The sequence below is a fragment of the Cloeon dipterum genome, chromosome X (genome assembly GCF_949628265.1).
Source record: "Cloeon dipterum chromosome X, ieCloDipt1.1, whole genome shotgun sequence".
Taxonomy (NCBI): Eukaryota; Metazoa; Arthropoda; class Insecta; order Ephemeroptera; family Baetidae; genus Cloeon; species Cloeon dipterum.
Window position 1 is genome coordinate 27,619,698 of NC_088790.1, and position 22,371 is coordinate 27,642,068.

The following is a 22,371-nucleotide window of genomic DNA, read 5'->3' on the forward strand; positions in this document are numbered from 1 at the left end:
ACAATGAAGGTTTACATAATACAACTTGTTTCTCAATGGAAAAGACACAGTGGCGTTGCATTCTCAGGAAATTAACCAGGAGAACGATATCATGAAAATTTAATAACAACGCAAATGCATCTCCGACTGTCAAGAAAATCCAATCTCCAGCCTCTCATCCAGAAGCGCTCAATCTTTGAGGATTATAAACAGATGAGGAAATCGAGCTGGAGACTTAAATATGCGCAAAAGCAGAACGCACCCTTTCACACGCAGGCTGATCAGACGCGTGGCAACAAAAATCGTATTTAACGCACACGACTCGAGCCATTGCATTATTTATATCGGGCTGAAAAACGGAGGGAAAAAAACGCACGCGCGCGCGGATCGGTCATAAATAATGCAACGTTTGTGTTATGAATTTCGTGTGACGCGCGGCACGGTCTGATAATTCCGTCGAGAGGAGTCGACAATAAAAAACGAGGCAATTTTCCAAATTTCGCACGACAATAAGCAAGGGAGGGGATCAGCGCCGAACGAAACCGAATCTCGGCTCCATTATACACTTGGCATGCATAATGCTGGCGGGCCAAGCCAGCCTCCGTCCACGCGGCTAAATATTTCATACAGTCGGTCGGCAGAGTAGCAAAGTTTCAATTAGTATGCCGCCGCTCGCTTCGTGAATATGAATTGATATTCAAAAGTTTTGCGTTTGCCAATGCCAACATATGTGGTGTTGGGCTCTGAACCTTTGCAGGTGTGCAATCTAATTTAATGTTCATTTATTCAACTAAAACAGCAAAAGGATTTAATATTCAGGCCGTTGGCAAATATACACTTTTTATTGTTTTTCGTAAATTAACGTTTTAGAGCAATTTGATAATATTTTAGGGTGAGAAAAGTTTAAATTTGTTAAAAAGTATTAATTTTACACTGGTTCAAAGATTGAAGAGGCCCTCTGCAAGCGTAAAAATATCAAAATTCAGGGGCAAACAATCAAATTTGACACTGTATGTAAATTGGTATCGTAATAAACGAGGGCAAATTAAGTTAAAAATATAAACTGTATTCAATAATAAAAATAAAAAATACTGCAAAAAAACCTTGTTGCCAATGCATTAATAACAAACCCCTTAGAATTTAAATTGAAATTTTGGTACCACTGTAAACTTTTTAGAAAAGTTGGCTTGCTTCTCAAATGGTGAGTTATTTCTTCTTGAAATCTTATTTTGTTTCGCAGCAAAGAGTTTTCCATTGGATAGATCTCGACGAGAGAAGAAGAGAAAACAAAATCTGCCAAGAAATTAGGTCAAGCGCTGTAAATTTAGGAAAAATTGGCCAATTTTAATTTTAAACGTAGCAAAATTAACAAATAAATTTCACGAGCAATTAAACGACGCGGTTCTTTCAGAATTTTGTCGTTTTAAGACCTAGACAAACAGTTTCCCTAGATTATTATTAGAGTTTTTTGCCTTCGAGGCAAAATTTACTTATTTAAAGATCCAGCTTTTGAAAATAATTATTAATTTTGTTGTTCATTCTGCCTCTGCAAGAAGTCATACATTCTAAAGATATTACGAAAGAGTAAAAATAGAAGTTCCTATCACGAATATATTTTTGGATCGACAAAATAAAAATAATTCTGAATGAGACCACAGTTCCTTTTTTGTTTCAAGACCCAATTCCACAGTAAAAAATTAGCCTTAATGTCGAGATAAAATTGGAACAGTAAACGTTTTATCTGTTTTCGATTTATCTATTTTTTTACCAAACGTTTCCCCCCAAAAGACACGTAATTCATTAATCTGGTGAGCTAGAGTTGAACACTGAATTGCAAAAAATTTATTATAAGGCGCCAAACTCTGATTAAAATTACGAAAATTACAATAAAACAGTTGTGAACCTCTTACTTTCTCCACTGAAGAAAAATTTAAAAATCCTCCATGAAATTTAATTTCCTAAGTTCTAATTTCTAAATTTAACTCATATATTTATTGGATTTTAATTTACTACCTTAATTTATAAAGCTAGAATTTTTATCCCTTTACAAAAAATTAATTTTTAGCTTTTAAGAATCAAATCTGCAACCCCTTTTGCTTCCACAGCCGCCAGCATTTCCTGAGAAAGGGGCGGTAGGGAGTGCGGATAAGATGATTGATGGACGGACGGACGGGAGGTCGGGACTCACCGATTTTGATGACTGGGGGCAGGGGGTGGACGACGGGCAGCACGAGCACCAGCACGACCAAGAGTCCCGGCCTGGCCATGCTGCCTCATGGCCGCTCACGTGGCCCAGCAGCTGCCTTCTGCTCTGTTCGTGGCGCCGGCCGGAGGGCGACTGAGCTGCGAGAGCGGCCGCCTGGCGCACGCGCGCACCCACCTGCCCTCTAATTGCCGCCCGCGCGCTCCTTGCCTCTCTCACCGGCGCCGAGGTGCAAAAATCTCCTTTGCTCCGAGAGATGAAGGAGATTACATTTTTCTTCCGCCCCGCGGCCAGCCATGCAGCCCGCCCGCCCGCCCACCCTGACGAGGGGATTAGGTCCTTTTGCCGTCTCTTTCTCGCCATTCGCTGCCGATATATTTATGCAGAACGTGCACGTCGTGTTTTACTTTTCACTGTAGTGGATATATAGCCGACCCAATTATTCACGACGACGCGTGCCTTTGTCCCTGATCCAGCGGGCAGCAGGGCGTGAATTTAGTTTCAAAGTACGTCCTGCAGGCCGTACGACCAGCCATTTGTATAAACATAAGTTTAATCCATCTGTGACGTTTAATCAGAAATCGCATTACAGGGAGATTTTTCATCTGAGTGCTTTTTACGGAGGGGGAACTTTTGCTGGGAAGCGAAATCTCTTTGTGAAATATAACAACGATGAGAATCTTTAATCCCCAAATTTTTCAAGACTAGCTAGGCGTCACTCGTGGAAAATTAAAATATAAAATGAGTTTAAAAGGACAAATATTTCAATTTTGTGTTTCGTCAAAATATTCTTTTTAATTTAATCTCTTCCTGAACTATAAATTTCGTTTTGCATAGCTTGTGTTTAGTTAGTTTATTGCCTGGTTAATAAATAATAACGATGTCAGGATTAATTATTTTAGTTTGGCTCCACGAAGACATCGCTCCCCAGTAATTACAGGGTCCAGATTTTAGTCCATGGGCCATGATTATCGCTACAAAGTTTTTCAGTGTCTTCTGAGAGACTGACAAGACTTGAATTTCGTCTTTCAAAAAATATGCTTTAGTGAGAAAAATACAGTTTGATTTATTAATACTCTGAGACCGCATAATATCGGCATCACATGGTTAGAAATGAAAAACTCAGGCACCGTTCTACTCGTCTTTACTGGGGCAATAAATGGTTTGACAGGTAATCCTCTCCCGCCCCTGATATTTGAAAAGCTAAACCAACCCATCGATTTACCAGTCAAGAAGGCAAAACCTATCTAAATTTACCACCTCTTCTCTTTCCTCAAGATTAAAAAAGGTGATTAATTTATATTTATGATGGTATATTTATTAAACACTCAAGCGTTTAACTCTTTTTTAGGTTTATTTCATTTTTCAGGCAAAAAATTATAAATTTAAACGTGCTGTTTAACTGAGAGAACAAAGTTATAGTTAAATAATCCACTTCTTGCTGTGCCACGAGAGGGAGAAGTGAGTCAAAATGAGTTCGGTTTTGGTTTTCTGACCATTAGACGGAAAAATTGGGTGGTTCCAAGCAGAAAAAATAATATCAAACCAAAATATAATCTTATTCCAGTTTTAAATTATAAATTTAAAAAAAAAACTGTAGGCAAAGACAACTATGAAAATAACACACATTAATTACAAATTTAGATTTTGGTTTTGAACGCATAAAACACCCAGAAACATTTTAACAAAACATTCCGTAAATAACTGTGACATTTAGCCGATAAAATTTAATGTTTTATGTTCAGCTAGGCTAATCAAGAGGAATCAAATCCACATTTTACACCAAGAGAAGATGATACACACTGCTTTTTTTATAATATTCCAAAGAGTTTTTTTGTAAAGTTCGCGAAAGCGAAATGTTCCTCAGATAAACAGAAAACCAGCGTGAATTTCATTAAAAATGCGTGACGTGAGCCTGGACCATAATACAACCCTTGTCTTTCACGCTCGTTTGAATAACAAAAGACACTCTCAATCTAATTTCTACAGGAGCATAGAAAAACCTTTTCAATTTAAAGTGGAATGATACAGGCACACAATTGAAAATTATTTGAATCATTGGATGCCATAAACAATTTGTTCAACAATTTGCAATAATGAAAAAAGTACCTTCCTACAGAAAAAATTCAAATTTTGCCAATTTTCTCCAAAATTTGCAGTGCTTGAACATATTTTCTTGGCATATCTCGATTCCTCTCGTCGAGATTTGTCCAACGGTGTATGCCACTTATTGGGGAAACTCTTGCTTTTGAAATTAAATCGGATTTCAAGTAAGGAGACAGCCATTACCATTTGAAAAGCACGCTAACTTTCCAGCCAATTTTCTCAAAAAATTACACTGCTTCTTAGGTCAATTTAGGCTTTAAATGAATCCTAAGGTATGAGTTTATGCATTCAAAGAAATATCATGCTGAAAATGAATTTACGGTCGGAGGTGAAAAAACATGCTTGCACGAAGTACAATGAAAAAATATTGTGACTCGTTTGCGCGAGAGCCAATTGTGCTCTAGTCGCTATTTGCTGGCGTAACAGACAGCAAAAGTGCGCTCGTTAACAATCGGATTGCCGTTTAAAAAAGCTGCACACTGTCCCGCGTCAGCTGAGCATGTCTGCGTTCGTGCGGCGGCTGAGAGAGCGACAGGGGAGCGACACGCGGAGGCCGAAGCCCCACAAAAGTGCAATTTTATTCGGCGCGTAATGGCTGAGCAAATAACGAAACCCGTCAGTTGGTTCGTGTTAGGCATTTTGCCGAGCAGCTGCGCGCGGCCGGTTGCATAACGCACACTTCGCTCGCGGCACCAAGCCCTCGGGCCGACCGACCGACCGAGTTTTAATCAGGCGCCGAGCGATTGCACTCGTTAGGCGAAAAGTCGTTTCGTTTACTCACCGCGAGCTGGCTAATGGCGCACGGACGCGCCCGAGAACCGAGTTCGTCGCACCCTCCCACCCTCCCACCCTCACTTGCTTGTCCGGCAGGCTTGATTAAAATTGATTGAGCCTCATTTACTACTGCATCCTCTCAGGTCACACCAATGAGAAAAGTTGCAAATATTTTTTTTCCTTTTTATTATGCAGAGTCACCTTAATGATGATGGATCAGAATTATGGTTTCATGAAAACATTTATTTTATTCGGATCGAATTCAATCAGGTAGTTCAAGCAAGCTCTGCGAGAGAAAACTGATGGAATGTGTAAAAAACAACTATTTTAGACAAAAATAAAAATAATTTTGAAATATAAGAAATGATGAGAATCTTATTGCCAAAAAAATACCTCTATACATTTTTCCCAATTGTTGAACAGTAATTTCAGTTATTTGTTTTTTGCCTTGAAAAAGAGTTTAATGAATTAATAATTTTGCAATATGGGAAAATCCGAAATAAATTCCTCAAATTTGTAGAATGCCTTCATTGTGAGCCTCGCTAATTTGAACTGAAAAGTATTACAAGAATTCAATAAATAATTTGGCGTATTGTAGTAATTAACATTTAAGTTAAAATAATATTTTTCATCATGTCAATAAATTAATGCTTTCCATCACAATTAAAGATTAAAATAGTCATAATATAGATCGCAAGTAATTATCAATGGAATTAATTGAATTATTAAGGTTAAACAAAAATCTCCTCAAATTCACCAGTTGCATAAACCCTAAGTGTTCGAAGCCGCCAACAGATGGCGCCACCGTATACATAATTTAAAATTGATTTTTAATGCACTTCCGCTGCGATTTCAGACTCAATCTAGCTACTGTGCATTCTTCAATTATTTTTGATTTTTTTGACGTGCTGAAAACCAAAATCGGTTTAGCCAATCGCCGTAGAATCGTGAAAAACTATTTTTTGAAATAAAAAAATATTTTCCAACGTTTCTACGGCGAATGGCTAAACCGATTTTGATTTTTAGCACGTCAAAAAAAATCAAATTAATTAACAAAAGTAAAATAGCTAGATTGAGTCTGAAATCGCAACGAAAATGCCTTAAAACCCACTTAAAACAAAATTTTTAAGAAAGTTTGTGGTTGCGTCATCTGTTGGCGGCTTCAATAACTAAGGGTTTATGCAACCGGTCAATTACACAAATTATAATTATAAATTTCTCATCAATAAATTCTTACAGAAAATGCCATCGAGCACAATTATTCACTATCGTCTTGCAGCGTGAGAGTGTGACTATTTCACGCAGAGAGGGAAGATTAAAAATGACACTGCTGCAATGGAAAAGTGTTCACAGGTTTGCAAAGGTGGAAGAAGAGTTCCACCTAGTGTCAGGCACTACAGCAACATTAAAATTTGCGTTTCATTGAAAGAATTTTCGGGCAATCGCCTCAGCTACACTCACAGCGACATTTTGTTCGATGAATTTTATGCAAATAATTTAATTAAAATTAGGGAATATTTCAGGGCGAGAAATTTAATTCTGTAGAATTGCTTAACGTAAAAGGATGACATTCAGATAGTCGCAGCGTTTTTTTTACATCGCATGGGTAGGATTTCTTTGCTCTTTTCTCTTTTGTTTTCTGCTCAGAAATTAGTGCAGTCGATCATTTTCATTGACTGGTGATTCCCTGAATTTTTGTTTTGCTTATGACTCCAAAAATTTGCTTGGCACAATAAGAAAACGCGTTGACGTAATCTTAAATTTTCAATTTGACACCAATCTCCATTTTTCAAGAATTTTATTTAATACAATTTTAAATTTTCTTCATTTACTTGAATTATTTAAGCGGCTGGTAATTATCTCATTCATTTTATATGTCTATTATTGTTTACTCTTGCTTTAATCAAATACAATTAAATAAATTTAATTAAAAATTTACAAAGCAAGAAAGGGCGCACAGCACTGGTGAAAAAATGCTAAAACGATCCATCACTGAGTAATATTGCACCTTTTTTTAAATTAAATGAAATAACGAAAAAAATAAGTAATTTATTTTTAATCTAGAAAGGTAATAAAAAGTTGCAAATTAACGAAAATTCCGCGAAGTTAATCAGCATAAAAGCTGTTCAAGTGGCGCGCCTACTACACGCGGCGGCGGCGGCATCACACATTTCAGGGCCGTTAATTCCATTACCTGCACGTGAGGCCGAATTTGCATAAGAGAGTGTAATTATCATTAGGGATGACGCGCAGGCGAGTAATTCCGACAGCTTTACGAGCGCGCGCAGACTAAAAATCAAGCTCCGGGCGGCCTTATCTTCGGATGTTAATCTGGTGCGGTAAACGGTCCGGCGACCAAGACGATATCGGATCGTGTATCATCGTAATTAGAGACCGCGCACCGCGCGTCTTATTTGCTCTGCGAACGCTTCGTCTGATCTGTCAAAAGCCGGCCGGGAAGGGCAAACTGCCAGCAAAAGGGTTGCGGCGCCGCCCGGCCCGAGTGGTGTCGCCCCTTTGCGGAACCGACACCAACTATAGACTCCCCTGAGACGATAATATAATTACTTTTGCCACACTTAAGGCACCATGGAGTGAATTACATTTCAAGTATTTGGCATTCTTCAATGATGATATTCTTCGTTTAAAATATTAATAGATTTTCATTTAAAAAGTTGCTTTTTTTGCTGTAAAACCTTTATAGAAATAATTGTAATAGTGTTTTGTAGAAATGTTTCAAGATCAGCATTATTTTATGCTGTAAGTTCTATCTCCTACTGATTTATTTCGCCACAAAGAGTGGATTGTCCGTCAAGAGTCACAATAACATGCAAGTGGATTGATCGTGACGTGAAAAATTGAATAACGACATAAAAAGGTGGACAAGTAGAGCTATTGTTTTAAAAATGTATGCTGTTTTAAATAAATAAATAAAAATTTGGTATAATTGATGGAATATTACAACATTCAGCGATGCAAGTTTTAATTCGATGGCGTTTGCAAGTTATGGATACAGGGGGTGCAAAATTCTAAAATGCGGAACAAAATTCTGAAATTGGCTGCACTGCACGTTAGGGATTATGAAATGGAGCTTCCCAAGGTACAGAATCCTGAATTCTTTTTAAGCATTATGTATTTATTTAGGAAATGCTCTGAAATCTAATTTTTAGTGAACTCAAGATGTTTTTTTCACAAAATATACTGAGATGAGTGAATTTTCTGATGCATGATACTTGTAACTTCTCAGAAAAATCAACAAAAGCTCTTTGATGGCTAGAAATAATTGCTCTAAGGGTTCAAATTAGGAAAAAAACATGATTTCATTTTATAATTTTAATTTTAAAAACCTATAATGAGCTTTTTGACCATTTAAAATACACATCCGGCATTGCAGGTGCAATAAACTCTCATATAATGTGTGGATTTTTTTGCTCTACGATTAAGTTCATAAAAAATACAGAGCCTTCCCCAATTTCCCCATCCCTTAGAATTTTTTGTTATTTTTCCAACAAACTTAAAAATATTGACCCATTTATACAGTCATTTATTTTAAATCAAGTTTCTTCTAAACTGAGAAAAAACTATACAAAAACATAATTTAAACCTTTTTTTAAATGCTACAGTTTTTGAATCGAAAAATTCAGTCAGTAAATGTATTTTATATTAAGTCTAGCTCCACAATTTCATTTGATTATGTATTGAACAATGACAATTTTTTTTATAGATTTCACAAACAATAGATCCAATCGACCAATTGCTAAACAATGCCAGCAATGAGCTCTTTTAATCCTCTTGTTGTCTCACTAAATACGCAAAAAATGCATCAGTACATAGTTATTAAAAATAGAATTATATATGCAGCGAATTTTTGCAAGTTGCTTGAAATCTTGGTCGTCAGCGAGTCACCAATCTCAGGGGGGATTAAACGATAAAAAATGACACTAAAAATTGCCTTATATATAATTAATAAAACAATTTTTTTCGTTTAATTTAATTTTTGTCCAACGTGTTTTTATTTGGTGTTTTGCTTCTGAAATAATTTTGTGCAATTTTTCCTCTTTCTTGGATCATTTATGGATTTCTCTGTCTAATTTAAATTATAGCAGTAAACAATTCCTCCAATCTTACCATTGCGGAGCCAAAGAAACAAAACAGCTAGATTTTAACCTGGCTCTACAGTGGAGACGTGAAGTGGAAAGTGTGCGGCGGCGGTTGCATCTGATGGTCCGCACACGCAAGCCAAGAAGTTGCTATGCCAACCTGTCGAATGAGATTAGGTCTGGCGCAGAGCGCGAGGAAGTCGCTCTCGTCTTTCCCATTCATCAGCATGTCCGCCGAGCGGAACACTGAGGCGAAATGACACAAATGACGTCTGTCCGGGCTGGAATTCTGCCGACGCAGCTTGTGTTTGCGCCGCGAGGAATAATCAAAAGTATATTATGTGAGTGAGAGAGAGAGAGAGAGTGGCAAAGTAAGTTGCCTTTTGAGGTGCGTCGGAAACCGGCCGAAAAGGAAGACCCTGCTCTGCTCACTTTTCTTTGAGCCGAATTATAATATACGTATGAATCTTGCGGCCCAACAAAACCGTCTGGCTGCCGGCATTGTATTCAAATCGCTTTTACTTGCCCTTTGAATTAAATGCGAAGAACGTCGCGTGCATCTTGATTACGTGCTTCTTTGAAAAAGAAACAAAAAATGTGTGTTAAAATGAAGGTCCAGAAAATAACAAAGCTGTATCACTAAATAAATGTATTTCAGTTTAAAATTATTTTGAGACAATGTAATATTTAAATTCAAGTCTATTTCTCTGTGAATATTAGAGGTTCGAATATTTTTTTTTCTGAGATTCTAATCGTCACGGGACCATCATCAAGCACAATTAATACGATTTGAAGCTACGCGAACAATAAATTTAGCGCTTAAAGTGGTTTAAGACTTTTCAAAATTGTAGCAAAGCCGTCTAAAAGCAACTAAAACATTTTAAAACTATTTAAATCTCGGCTAGTGGATATTTTTATGCTTGGGTTAAATATTTTCCCAAACTTTAGAGTTCCAAATCGATTTTTGAGTTCTTTTTTTCCAGTCAATAAGAGTTTTTTATGAACACGAAGAATCGGTTAAACTTCAAGTGCGACCGTAACCAGTTTAATTTTTTGGGAGGGAAAAATTGTTTTCAGGAAAATCAGTAGCAGCTTCTACGGTGAACAGAGAGTTGTTTTTCACGTTTCTACATAAATATTCTGCTCTGACATCAGGGGTAGAGGAGTTTTAAACATACATAATTAATCTGTTGGTTTTATTTCAAGTGTTTTTAAAATGTATAGAAATCATAATTAAATACTCTCTTTTAGAAACCTCTATCGTAAAAAACATGAACTGGAATACAGTCTTATAGAATCCAAAACGTCTAAAAAATTATAAAAATTAAAATATTTCTCCACATATGCCATAAAAAGACTTTGTCCAAAACCGGTTATTTTGCTTTTAAAAAATATAAAATTCACAGACTAAAATCAGCCCTCTCTGGGGCGTAATATTCTCGTCCTATTTCTGTCTTAAAATTTGAAAATTAACCTGATAAAGTGATGAACGATAGAAAAAGAAGCCAGCCATATTTTTTTCGAGATAGCTTTTAAAAACTACACGTGATTTGATCCTCCTGATGGCAGCAAAAGTTACGTCAAGTTGATAAAACGTCCCAAATTGTCTTTTGTCAGAGCATAGAGGCTATATATAGAAAAAAAAAGATGATTGACGTTTATATCCGAAAAGTTTATTTAGATAGAGTAAAAGTTTTTCTCCCCTTGCAAATAGCTGTTTAGTGCGAAATTTATGTATGAACATTTTCCGTGTGTGATCAAAATGCAAAAGTAATGCTGTATTTGTGTTGAGAGATTTCACTTTTTCTCCAGCACTGTCGACGGAGAATGCGTTTTGTGTGTGTGTGTGTGTGTTGTTGTTGATCGAAAGCAAAGTAAAGCTCTCAAAGAAGGGAGAGCAAACATGAAAAGCTTATTCGACGACTTTCCGTATTTTTATGCCGCCCCATTGTGAAAATGTAAATTCGGTTGGTGCAGGTTTTGATGAAGTAGCCGTCTTTCATCCCTACTTTTATTTTTCCCGAGCTTATCATCTCGGTTTAATCTAGAAATTGAGCACAGAGCAGAGAAAACGAAGAGGAGAAAAAGCCGACTTTTTAATGCGCAATTTATGTGCTCAAAAATAACAATAACTGCTGCTGCTGCCGAGTTATGAGGGTGGCGAAATCTCATAAAGCCGACGAGAAAAGAAAAATAAGCCTTTGGCTCCGTCTTCGTCGTCAAAAATTCATTACGGTGCCCTCAGTCTGGATGACGAAAAAAATAAATCTGTAATAATACGAAGAATCATATCATTTCTTCCAGATGTTCACCTTTAAGACTATTAAAATTAATTCGTTGTCTCCATCTCAAAGTGATTGAACAGAATGGACGATCAAAAATTTCGTAATTAGAGCTGTGAAATAGACTGAACACACACGCGGTAGACGGCACACACATGTCCATTCGATGCTACCGAGACAAATAAAAAAAGTCGACTGTCTAAAAATCATTGCCATTTTGTACAGAAATACAGCGGGGACCAGATTCGTGCGTCGCGCAGACATGGCGTCCGGTGGAGTATGGCGCGAATAAACGGTCAAGGGAAAATGAACCAAGTTTTCGTCAATATTGCGACATAATTTACATTACTCTTAATTAATTGTGTCTTTTGGATCGTAAAAACAAACTCTTGACACTCGTACGGCAATCAAAAGAGAGCTTTTGGCTTCCCACATTCAGACGCCATCTTGGATCTGCTCAAAGCGAACCAATTTTATCGCACATCTGGCTCCCGCTGCAGCAATAATCAATAATAATTTAATTTATCTTTTAATAATGTTCTATACGCCATGAAATTTATTTAACAAAATTCTGCGATTTGAACGGACGAAATACCCGCAGAAAATCTCTATCTTTCGTTGTTATTGTTATTTCTTGCCTCTTTCGTACTACATTTCGGGCACAATAGCCGTTTCAAGATTATTTCTCTGTATTTCCACACTCGAGTTTCAGGAAGCTGCGCTACCATCAGAGAAGAAAAACCAAAAGGACCTCGCAGCGGGCCAGCGGCGTGGGCTGCATGCATACTTCTTGTACCGGCGACACGTTCATCGAGAAAGAAAAAGAGAAAAGACGAATTTTCTTGCATAACAGAGAGCGAGGACGGCGCAAAAAAGGGGCGAAAAATGACAATAAAAAAGCCGGCGGCGGATTCGAATGTGGGTCAATATGAGGACGGAGCGCATCCTGGCCCAGAAATAAAATAATAACTCGGCTCTAACAAGAAGTAGAAGCTGCAAAACACACACACGGTTTGCCGTCGGCGGCGCCTCTTACCCACTGTCTCCGCTTTTAAAAATAACCATCGCCGCCTGCACGATCGCCGTCAGCTGTTTTTAAGCCGACCCTCTCGATAGTAAAATGAGTTTACATATCGGAAAAATAAAGTGCAGCGCTGGCTGCCGCTGAGAGCGGTACGGAACGAACCATTATCTTTTGCTCACGATGATGCTTCAATTTCGCGCAGGCAAAAATTTTCAAACTCTATTAAAGTGGATAATCCTTTTTCTAGGCTATCAAATTTAATCCAGGTTTAATATCGATCGATCTTGTAATAAAGATACTCGTCGGAATATAAGTAGCTTTAAAATCTAGTAATAACAAACAAAAATTACGAGAAAGTAACAAATTTCAACAGTGCTATAGCGTATTGTAGGTACTTTGCTAATTATATGCACTGCAGTGCGCTTTGTCTTGAGAAACAAAACGCTGCAGACGGTTTAAATTAATTCGGATGTGCTGACACGAAAATTTATTAGAATGCAACGGTTGCACGTATATATGTATAATGGCGAATGAATGCGGAATGTTTGGCTTTGGTGCATCTGTTCGTGCTCTCTTGTTGGTTTGTCCCGTGCATGTTAGCTGACAAAGCAGGCGACTCTTTGCACCCGTGTGTGGCTCACATTATATTATATGTCTACACAATCAACAACGTAATAATTTAAAGCATAGATTGCCAACCCGGGGAGCAGGAGCGAAGAATTAATATGTCAATTAGGGTTATTTAATCGTAAGTTTCGAATCTGGAATTATTGCAATATTTCTTCGTTAGCTTTTTAGGCACAAAAAAGACTCATTTTCTCCTAATTATTAAATCTAATTTAAAAATCATGGGGTTTGTAGACCAAAAATATTATTTTCTCGCCCACACATAGGGTTTGAAATGCAAATAACAATAATTTATCGAATAATAATCCTTTTAAAACATACTTCCTGAATTAGACGAAATATTTCTTTCCAGAAATACCTCACTTAGTTTCTTTTTCACGAAGATTTTAATTCCTATATATCATGAAGAAATTTCATTTTTATTTTTAACCAGGCAGCAATTGATTTGAAATAAAGAAAAGGAATTAGAGTTATGTATATAAGTACTGTATGTTCGTCTTTGTTGCGAGCATTCGCCATTACTCACACTGTTCTATTCCGTTTAACCGTTCCATTTCACCACTATTTTCCGAGCAATTAAAATGCCTGCAGTGTTTTCAAGTAATCCCGCGAAATTTGCATGCAAATGATACAATCATTGCTAGTGATGCAAGCGGCTCGCTAATTAAGTTTCCGAGCGAACGACTCCCGCTCCCTGTCTAATTCCCCGCCACCAATCTGTATGCATGCATGCTCTCACAAATATGAACTACTACTACTTCATACACGCAGCATTCATCAACTATAGCAACAATAGGGAAATAGACTCTATGAAATTCTCTTTGTTGGCACAATCATGCAAAGACAAAGAGCTAAAATAATCCTTAATTTACTAAGTTAGTTTTATTATTTAAAGTGGAACGATACAGGGCAACAATTGAAAATTATTTGAATTGTTGGATGCCATAAACAATTTGTTCAACAATTTGCAATAATAAAAAAGGACCTTCCTACAGTAAAACTTCAAATTTTGCCAATTTTCTCCACAATTTAGAGTGCTTGAACATATTTTCTCGGCATATTCCGATTCCTCTCGTTGAGATCTGTCCAACGGTGTATGCCACTTATTGGGGAAACTCTTGGTTTTGAAATTAAATCGGATTTCAAGTAAGGAGACAGTTGAATAACATAAACAGCTCTAATAAAAAATATGTCAAACAACGACGCTGGATTATTTGGGAAGTTTGAATTTAGATCATTCTTGAATTCGTCTTTTCATTCTCAAAGTAAATCATGTCATCGCAAGCAAATCGGAAAGATATTAATCATTTTCTTTGCGGATCGCAGCAACACGCTGCCGAGGGAGCGTGCCAAAACGAGATCTTTTTGCTGCTGGGCTCAAGGTGCCGTTCATGCGTTCGGCGCCAATGCAAATGACTCGAAAACCACAAGAGCGCGTTATCGTCATGAACAATGATGGCCGTGGAGGAGTGTTTTGCCAAAATCGAGCTGCAGCCTCAACAGTTTCGCTCGAAAATGAAATTAAGCCTTCGCGTTGTTGCGGAAAAAGTTCGTGTTGCCGTCGCGTAATGATACTTTTACGGCCGCAGACGTTGCAGCTCGCCTTTTTTGTCTCCACCGCCGCCGCCGCCGCACTCGGCTCCGCGCCGCGGATTTGTCATAATTTGGTAAACCATTAATTTTTTTTCTGTACGCGTCTGCACGGTTGGATGGGTATTCAGCAGGCATGCGCGAAAATAATCGGATTTTTGCCACAAGTAATTTGTAATCTAATTATTTTTTAAGATTGATAGGAAAATGATATTATATGTAATTGGGTAAGATAGAAAATAATTAATTAATAATTGATTTCCCTCAGCGGGGGCCAGATTCGAGCGACGCGTAGGTATGGCGTTTGGTGGAGTATGGCGCGAAAAAACGGTCACATGAAAATGCGCGAAAAGAACCGAGTTTTGGTCAATATTATGACATAATTTGCATTACTCTTAACTAATTGTGTCTTTTGGATCGTAAAAACAAACTCTTGTCACTCGTACGGCAGTCCAAAGAGAGCTTTTTGTTTCCCACATTCAGACGCCATCTTGGATCTGCGCAGTGAGAACCAATTTTATCGCACATCTGGACCCCGCTGCTATAGAGCTTAATTTGAAGGATATTCGATTGTAAAATATTCCCAAGTCAGCCAAGTCGCTAAAAAAATAAAAAAGGTCGTTTCACCTACACTTTAGGATTTTTACAGAAAAATACAATAAAATCTGATTAAAAAAACAATTGTTTGGAGATATCAGTTAATATTTTATTCACAAATTGCATCTCAAAGTTTAAAATTCATGATTGAAGATCATTATTTGATGGTCTGAGTATGCTACAAGCGCTACAAGTAACGGATAGAAGATAAAAAATAGTCAGTGCTGCACGTCATCGCTATGTATCCGGCGTGGAGCAGCAGTTGAAATTATTCCAAAGTTGGAGCAACCGGCGGCGCATTGCGCAATTCAATAAATGGGAAGCAATCTAAAGTAAGAAGGATGCGAGCGTGCCGCGAATAAAAGTGGATTATGAAGCGAGCGCACGGCGCGGCATCGGCAAGAGTTCGTTCATAACTGTGAAGAGAGTCAGTCGTCGAACGGCGGTTCCGTTCCAGCGCAAACTGCCGCTTTTTGCCTTTGACGTTGACGCTCGCTCGCGCGCCCAGCCCTTGTTTCAAACTCGAGCCGCATTCATTTCTTCTCTGGCTGTTGTTGCTCGAATTCTTGCCAGCCTCAAGACGGAATAGAGAATTATCACAAATGCCAAAGTTGCGGAGACGGAATATGCATTATTTCCATTTCGGATTATTTGTCTGGGAGTAAAAGGTAAAGAAGCTTTTGTGCCAACGCCAAGCAGGTCATAGCGTATATAAATAAATATTTATATATTACGTGCTGGACACGGCTACCCTGCTGGTTGCCTATTCAAAGCTTTTCATCGGCGAAAAATTTATTTGGTATAGGCAACGCGCTTGTCAGATCTGCTACGCTGGTTGCATATTCACTTTTTAAAAGAAACCTTTATAAATGGTATTTAAAGACCGTCTTTGATGAAGTTTCTGAGCACACCAATCGATTCTTGAGGGTCGAATAAGGCAAAGTGGATATTTTTTCCGACCAAAAAGTCCAGCGCGACGTGCAAACGTTTTTTCCCGCCAAAACAATATGAATGCGAGAAGTGCGCATGCGTCAGAGCTGGCTGGATCTGACAAAAAAAGTCATTAAATTCTCTCTGCAAGTGCTCAAACCAGCTCTGACGCATGCGCAGTTCACGCTTATACGTTCATATTGCATAAAAAACTTTGTGCACCCGAATCTCGGATTGTAGTGGTCCTATTTACAAAAAATAAGCACCGTTTGACTCGTCTGAAAGTGAACTAAGTAATTGAATTGGTTTGAAGAAGACAATCACTCGTCAACGTTGTGCTAAGGTGTTGAAATACAGATGAATAAATGAAAAATTTCATGTTATTGAGGGGGTTGATAGGGAGTTGGGGGGTTGGTGGATCTCATACCCCTTTAGTGCACTTGGGGACTTCAAGACGAGTCTAACGGTATGCGGTTTTTTAAAATGGAATGATTAGAAGTCGAGATTTAGCCGATCATCGTTTTTACCAACCTCGAAAAACAAGGGTTTTTAATGTTTTAATTTTTTATTTAAAAAATGAGGTAAAACACCATTCAAAATTTTAGTGTTTTTAACTTAATTTTTTGTGCTCTACAAAATGGCTATGAAAAAAATAAAAAATTTAAATAAATTCATTTTCAAATTTGAGTTCTAAAGTCCAAAAATCAATTTTTATGACCTTGACCTTTGATCTACCACTTTGAGGTCAGCGTAAAAGTTTTTTATCTTGTTGAGACGAGTTAAACGGTTTTTTAATTTTTGTTCTAGGACCATCCTAAGCAAAGTTACGAGGTACTCAAAATTCCCAGATTTTGACATTTGAACGCTCGCAAAACCCGCAAAAATTGGAAAGTCGGAGTTTTCTCAACTGTTTTGTCGGTCATTTAGGGTAAAGTTTGCGCAAAAACTTTCGTCAAAATCCATCGAACCCTGGACAAAAAAAAATTGTTGCTTTGAGAGATTTTTGCTCAAATATATATAAGGTTCTTGTTGTGGGAAAAATTAGGAGTATGTTGAAAGAAAAGTCATTATCGTAATTTTGTTTATTTATTATGCTTCTTTGGACGCATCCATATGATTAAAAGATGTTAAAATTTAAATTTTTATGCAAATCTAATTCGTATTCTCATGAATTCATAGAATTTTGACCACAAAGAGACGAATCAAAATATTATGAGACTTTTTAACGCATGCATACCATTTGGCGGGACAAAAAAGACTCCGCAAACATGCTTCTTGGAGCGTGCAAAAGTTTATAAATGTTTGCGAGAGAGAGTAAGCCGGAGACCTGCGCCAAAAGTTTTGGTAAAGTGGTGGTGCATTTCCTGCGGCGTTCGTTTCCAAGTGACTGCAGAAAAGCTTGAAATGCTGAAAACAGCGCCGCCCGCCGGAACGCTGCTGGAAGCGCGCACGAGATCTTCCTGTGACTATGACGACCGCCGGCGAATGATGCAGCGCAGCCTCTGCTCATTCTTGGCCTCTTTTGCGGTCTCTCTCGTCCGCGCCACGTTCTCTATTTCTCGTCTCTCTCTCTCTCTCAGTCAGCCCAACGTGTGCAACAAGAAGGCCGGAAATTTCGCTGGCAATCTGACTGACTGAGAATAGGGCTACGCACCGCCCGCAATGTTGCGGCTTGCCCGCTTGAAATAATACAGTCGTTTTAAATATTTGTCAACCATGAACTAAACTATTTCCAGACACCGCATGAACTGAACAACTTGTCAACTGCTTGCGAGTGTTTTGATCTATTTTACAAATAATTTTAACAAGCAAGTAAAATGATAAAAACTGCTAAGCAACGTTTGTCAAAAATTAAAAATAAAACTAACAGCAAAGAGAAATTGAAATCTAACAATTAAAAATCTTCAGCCCTCTGCTATAAGTTTGCGCAACTTCATGTTTTTATTTTGAAACGATTCCTTGTTTGATAAATGTAGAAATTGCTCTGATTGGTTTGATCAAAATTTATAGGAAACAAATATCAAGAACAGAAATTTCACTAGACAGTCTCGTAGACCTTGGAAATGTTGGTTATTTTTTGTGGAACAACGTCCAATATTTGTCATTAATATAATTTGTTCCTCTCTTCTTTGGAACTCTAGAATTATTTTGCTAAATTAATTAAAGTGGAATGTTAGTGATTTTTTTTGTTTAAAAAAATGAAATTTCATGTAGAGTTAACCCTAACCAACCTATTTTTTCCATGTCCTTCAGACCAAAAGTGCCCCAAAATCCAATTTTTTTAATCTTACTGGTTACGGAAGGAAATTAATTGCTTCCGAGGTGAGAAAAATTATGAAAATTTAACAGTGAGAAGATAAAAAATAGTACTTTTGAGTCTTGACAGCTATTTTTTTTTTCAAAAATTGCAGATTTTCGAAAGGAGTCTGTGTATGGCTTCATTAAAATTCACCAGTTGATAGTAGCGTCAAAAACTGCCTAAATTAAAAAAGCTGATTAAATTTCCAGTTTTTCCCCACTAGGCAAAATTTTCTCAAATTTATTATTTTTGCAAAAATATTGTCTGAAAATTTCAGCTGGCCGTTGAAGAACCTTTACAATTTTTTGAGAAAAATTAAAATACCCAAAATTAAGTTAATTTATTCAAAATTCGTTTCAGAAAAAAATATCTTTTTTATTTTAATAATTTCTATGATTTTCAGAGTTAAACTCGGACCCTTATGGTTATCAGAGAATTTTTTATTGATTTTCAAGGACAGATTCATTGGTTACCACGTGCGAAAATTTCAAATTTTGAGATTTGAGAATTCTCCATTTAAAACAATGCCAACTTTGTGGCCGATTTTCTCGAAAATTTACAGCGCTTTTAAAATTTAACTTGCGCGTGCCAAGAAATTATTTAGACAAGGACTAATCTAAGGAGATACCTTGGTTAAAACAATTGTATATTTTAATTAAAAAGAACCTAAAGTGTTGCTCTATTGGGAATGAATTAAGATTTCTCGATTTCTTATTTTAAAATTAATTCGTATATGACGTTAGTACTCTCAATTTGAGATTTTAGTGAATAAAATGGACGTGCCTTGCTTCAGAAAATTTTTTTTTTTTAAATGAAACATTTATTTTATAGGAGTAAGGGCCATTGCCGATTTTATAACTGGCACGCACCCCTGCACACAAAGGAATATTGCGGTAAATCACCATTTAATAAGATTATTCCGCGGCAAAACGGCCGGCGGAATTAAATTTTAATAATACTACGCGTGTAACTCATCGCACAAGCGGACGCTATAAAAGCTAATGGAGCAGTAATACAATAAACCTCTCGGCGTTAAACACGCAGCAAAAAGTAGGGCGCAAAAGCGCTTCCGAAAAAACTGGTGGTGCATAACTGGGAAAACAAACCGCCGATTTCCGACCTTGAGCCGCAAACCGTGTAATCAGGGGGACTGCTAATTTTATTTGCGGTCGCAATCGAATTGAGAGCGGCAAGTTATGTAGTTCCTTTTGCGCCGCCCGAGGTGAGTGAAATAGAGGAAAGGCCATCGCCCGGATCGGTGATAACAATCTAGCACCCTCTCGGGGGATGCCACAAATCGGGCGGGGCAAACTTTTAAAAGCACGGGGTAGCTTGCACCTCAGATAAAAAGTAACGGCAACCGGCGCGAGTGGACAATTCCGATACCAACCGAGAGGGTCGAAAATTAAAGTTCATTGGATTTGATCTAAGGGAACCTACATTGAATGAAAGGAAAGAGTGTGGTCGCAATAACACTGAAAATGCTCGTAAATTCAACAATTTAACCGTGAAGCACGGAAATTAATTTAATTTTTTCTGTCTGTGTTTATGTTTTATTTCAATTTAATTTTAGCACGATCTAATTATAAATTATGGGGAATTTAGTATTTTCGGGGGAAATAAAACACCGTTATTTAACAAACAGACCAGATTTTCCACAAATATTCATCAGGTTTTTCCATGAACAGGTATCTAGAAAAACAATTTTTCAGCCAGGAATTAACCAGTTGCATAAGCCCTTTGTGTTCGAATCCGCCAACAGACGGCGCCACCGTATATATTATTAATAAATTTAGTTTTAAGGCATTTCCGCTGCGATTTCAGACTCAATCCTGCTACCGTTCATTCTATACTTAATATATTTTCTTTTGACGTGCTGAAAACCAAAATCAGTCCAGCCATTTTAATTTAATTTCCTTTATTTGTATTACACAGCGGTACAAAAATCGAAGCTTCTCCATTTCTGTCCGCGCATTTACAAATGAGTCTTAAACAACAAAATAATTAATAACAATAAAGAAGAAACATAGTGTTAACATTTCGTTATGTTTGTGTCGCAAGCGAGTGTGCGTGTTTTGCTACATTTGGTGCTCTGAAATTGAGATATTCATCATAAATATACAATTTGTTAGCATAAACAAAAATCTTTAACTGCTTTTCGTATTCGTCTAACTGCTGCTCGCCCCGAATCTGCTCCGGAAGTTTATTATACAAATTTAACATGTAAATCTTTGGATTTCGAGAAGCCGCCGCTGACACCTGGGAGGGCACAAAATAATTATCTCTGGAGCGAGTGTTGTATCCATGCACCTCCGTAACTAGCTAAAAATAGTGATGATGACGCCGCAGAAATGATGGATTTTTTTTTAAAAAAAAATAGATTTTCACGATTCTACGGCGATTGGCTGAACCGATTTTGGTTTTCAGCACGTCAAAATAAAACATATTAAGGTAATAATGCACAGTGGCAGGATTGAATCTGATATCGCAGCGGAAGTGCCTTAAAATTAAATTTATTACGAAAGAATACGGTGGCGCCATCTGTTGGTGGATTCGAACACTTCAAAAACTTATACTTACAATTGGTGTATTGGCTGCAATTATAAGGTTTTCAATAGAATTTATTTATCTCTGTTAAAGTAGTCGGAACATTTTAGCAAAGCAAGGTTAATTAACAGAAAATTAATTAAAATCCCTCCTACTAAACCGCTCCTATTGATATTAATTCGCACAATTTCTACCTTGACCGCATCCACAATATGAAATAGCTTGTTCATTTAGGGAATGCTCGTGAAATGAATATTCCTGCGAATGCGACATTGATTTTCCGCTGCCTCTTTCTCGAGATTTGTCGGCGAACCGCATGTTATTGTCTTACCTCGGTTAGATCTTCTAGCTCTCAATATCCACTTGATAAAATTGAAAAAAGTTTCGCTGTCTGTTGGTTGTTCCCCGCGACTGATGTATTTATCTGTGCGCTGGCATATATATCTGTTGAGCCGAGACTGTGTTTTTCTCGACTGCGGCGTCGAATCGTTTTCTTGTTTGCCACACTTTGTTCGCCGCGCGGCGACAAGCTTGTTCCGATGAGATTGATTCAGCTTTTGTCTCCCGCTGCTGCTGCTGCGTGATTCGCCCGCGGAGCCGGCAAGAAGTGACGAGTTTTCTGGCATTATATGCACTCGCTCGTCGAGAGAGCGACGCAGTGCACATATTCTGCTTTTTGCTCATCACGCAGGATCTCAGGAGCCAGCCTCTATGCTGCGAGTGGAAAATTGCGCAAACACATTTGCAAATACTAGTCCAATTTGTCCTCTGAGTGCTTTGGGAGAGCCTGCACTCAACTTTGAGTAGTTTTGGTCTGGGAAGTTGTATGAAACAAGCCTACCTGCGGCATTGATAAGATCTCGGTGCGCAATTAGTTAGCAATCGAAGCTTTCCGAGCCACATACCAAAGCAACGGCTGATTGATTTCCTCCTCAAATGCTTAATTCAAATGCCTCTACCTAGAAAATTGATTAGAGACTTCCTTGTTACAATAATTACCTTGGAAACTGAGTTTAATATAAATAATAAACTAAATATTTTAAATTTTGTTATTCAGATTATTTAATCCCGATCAAATTAGTTCAATATTTTTACCCTAAAGAGGAAGTAAACAATTGTCACAAGTTTTGAATTGAATTTGTTGGAAATTTAAATCTTGTTTAAAAATATTTTTAAAACTTCCGGCGCGAAATTTAAAAATAAGGTTTTTACAAAATTGGCATCGCTTTAAATCTTCAGTCGTTTTCTAGGTCAAAAAACCCTTTAATCAGTTTTGTTGTCAGAAGCCTCTGTCCTAAAAAGCCTAGTTGATT

General features: G+C 37.5%; 1 protein-coding gene across 1 annotated transcript in view; it reads right to left on the bottom strand.

The window, feature by feature from the left end:
- The window catches only part of LOC135945872 (glutamate receptor ionotropic, kainate 2-like), a 54,229-nt gene extending 51,908 nt beyond the window's left edge, over positions 1-2,321 (bottom strand). The window contains exon 1 of the mRNA XM_065493796.1: positions 2,168-2,321. Within this exon, the coding sequence (XP_065349868.1) occupies positions 2,168-2,246 (79 nt within the window). The 5' untranslated portion in view covers positions 2,247-2,321. The remainder of the gene's footprint in view (positions 1-2,167) is intronic.
- Between the last annotated feature and the right edge of the window lie 20,050 nt (positions 2,322-22,371).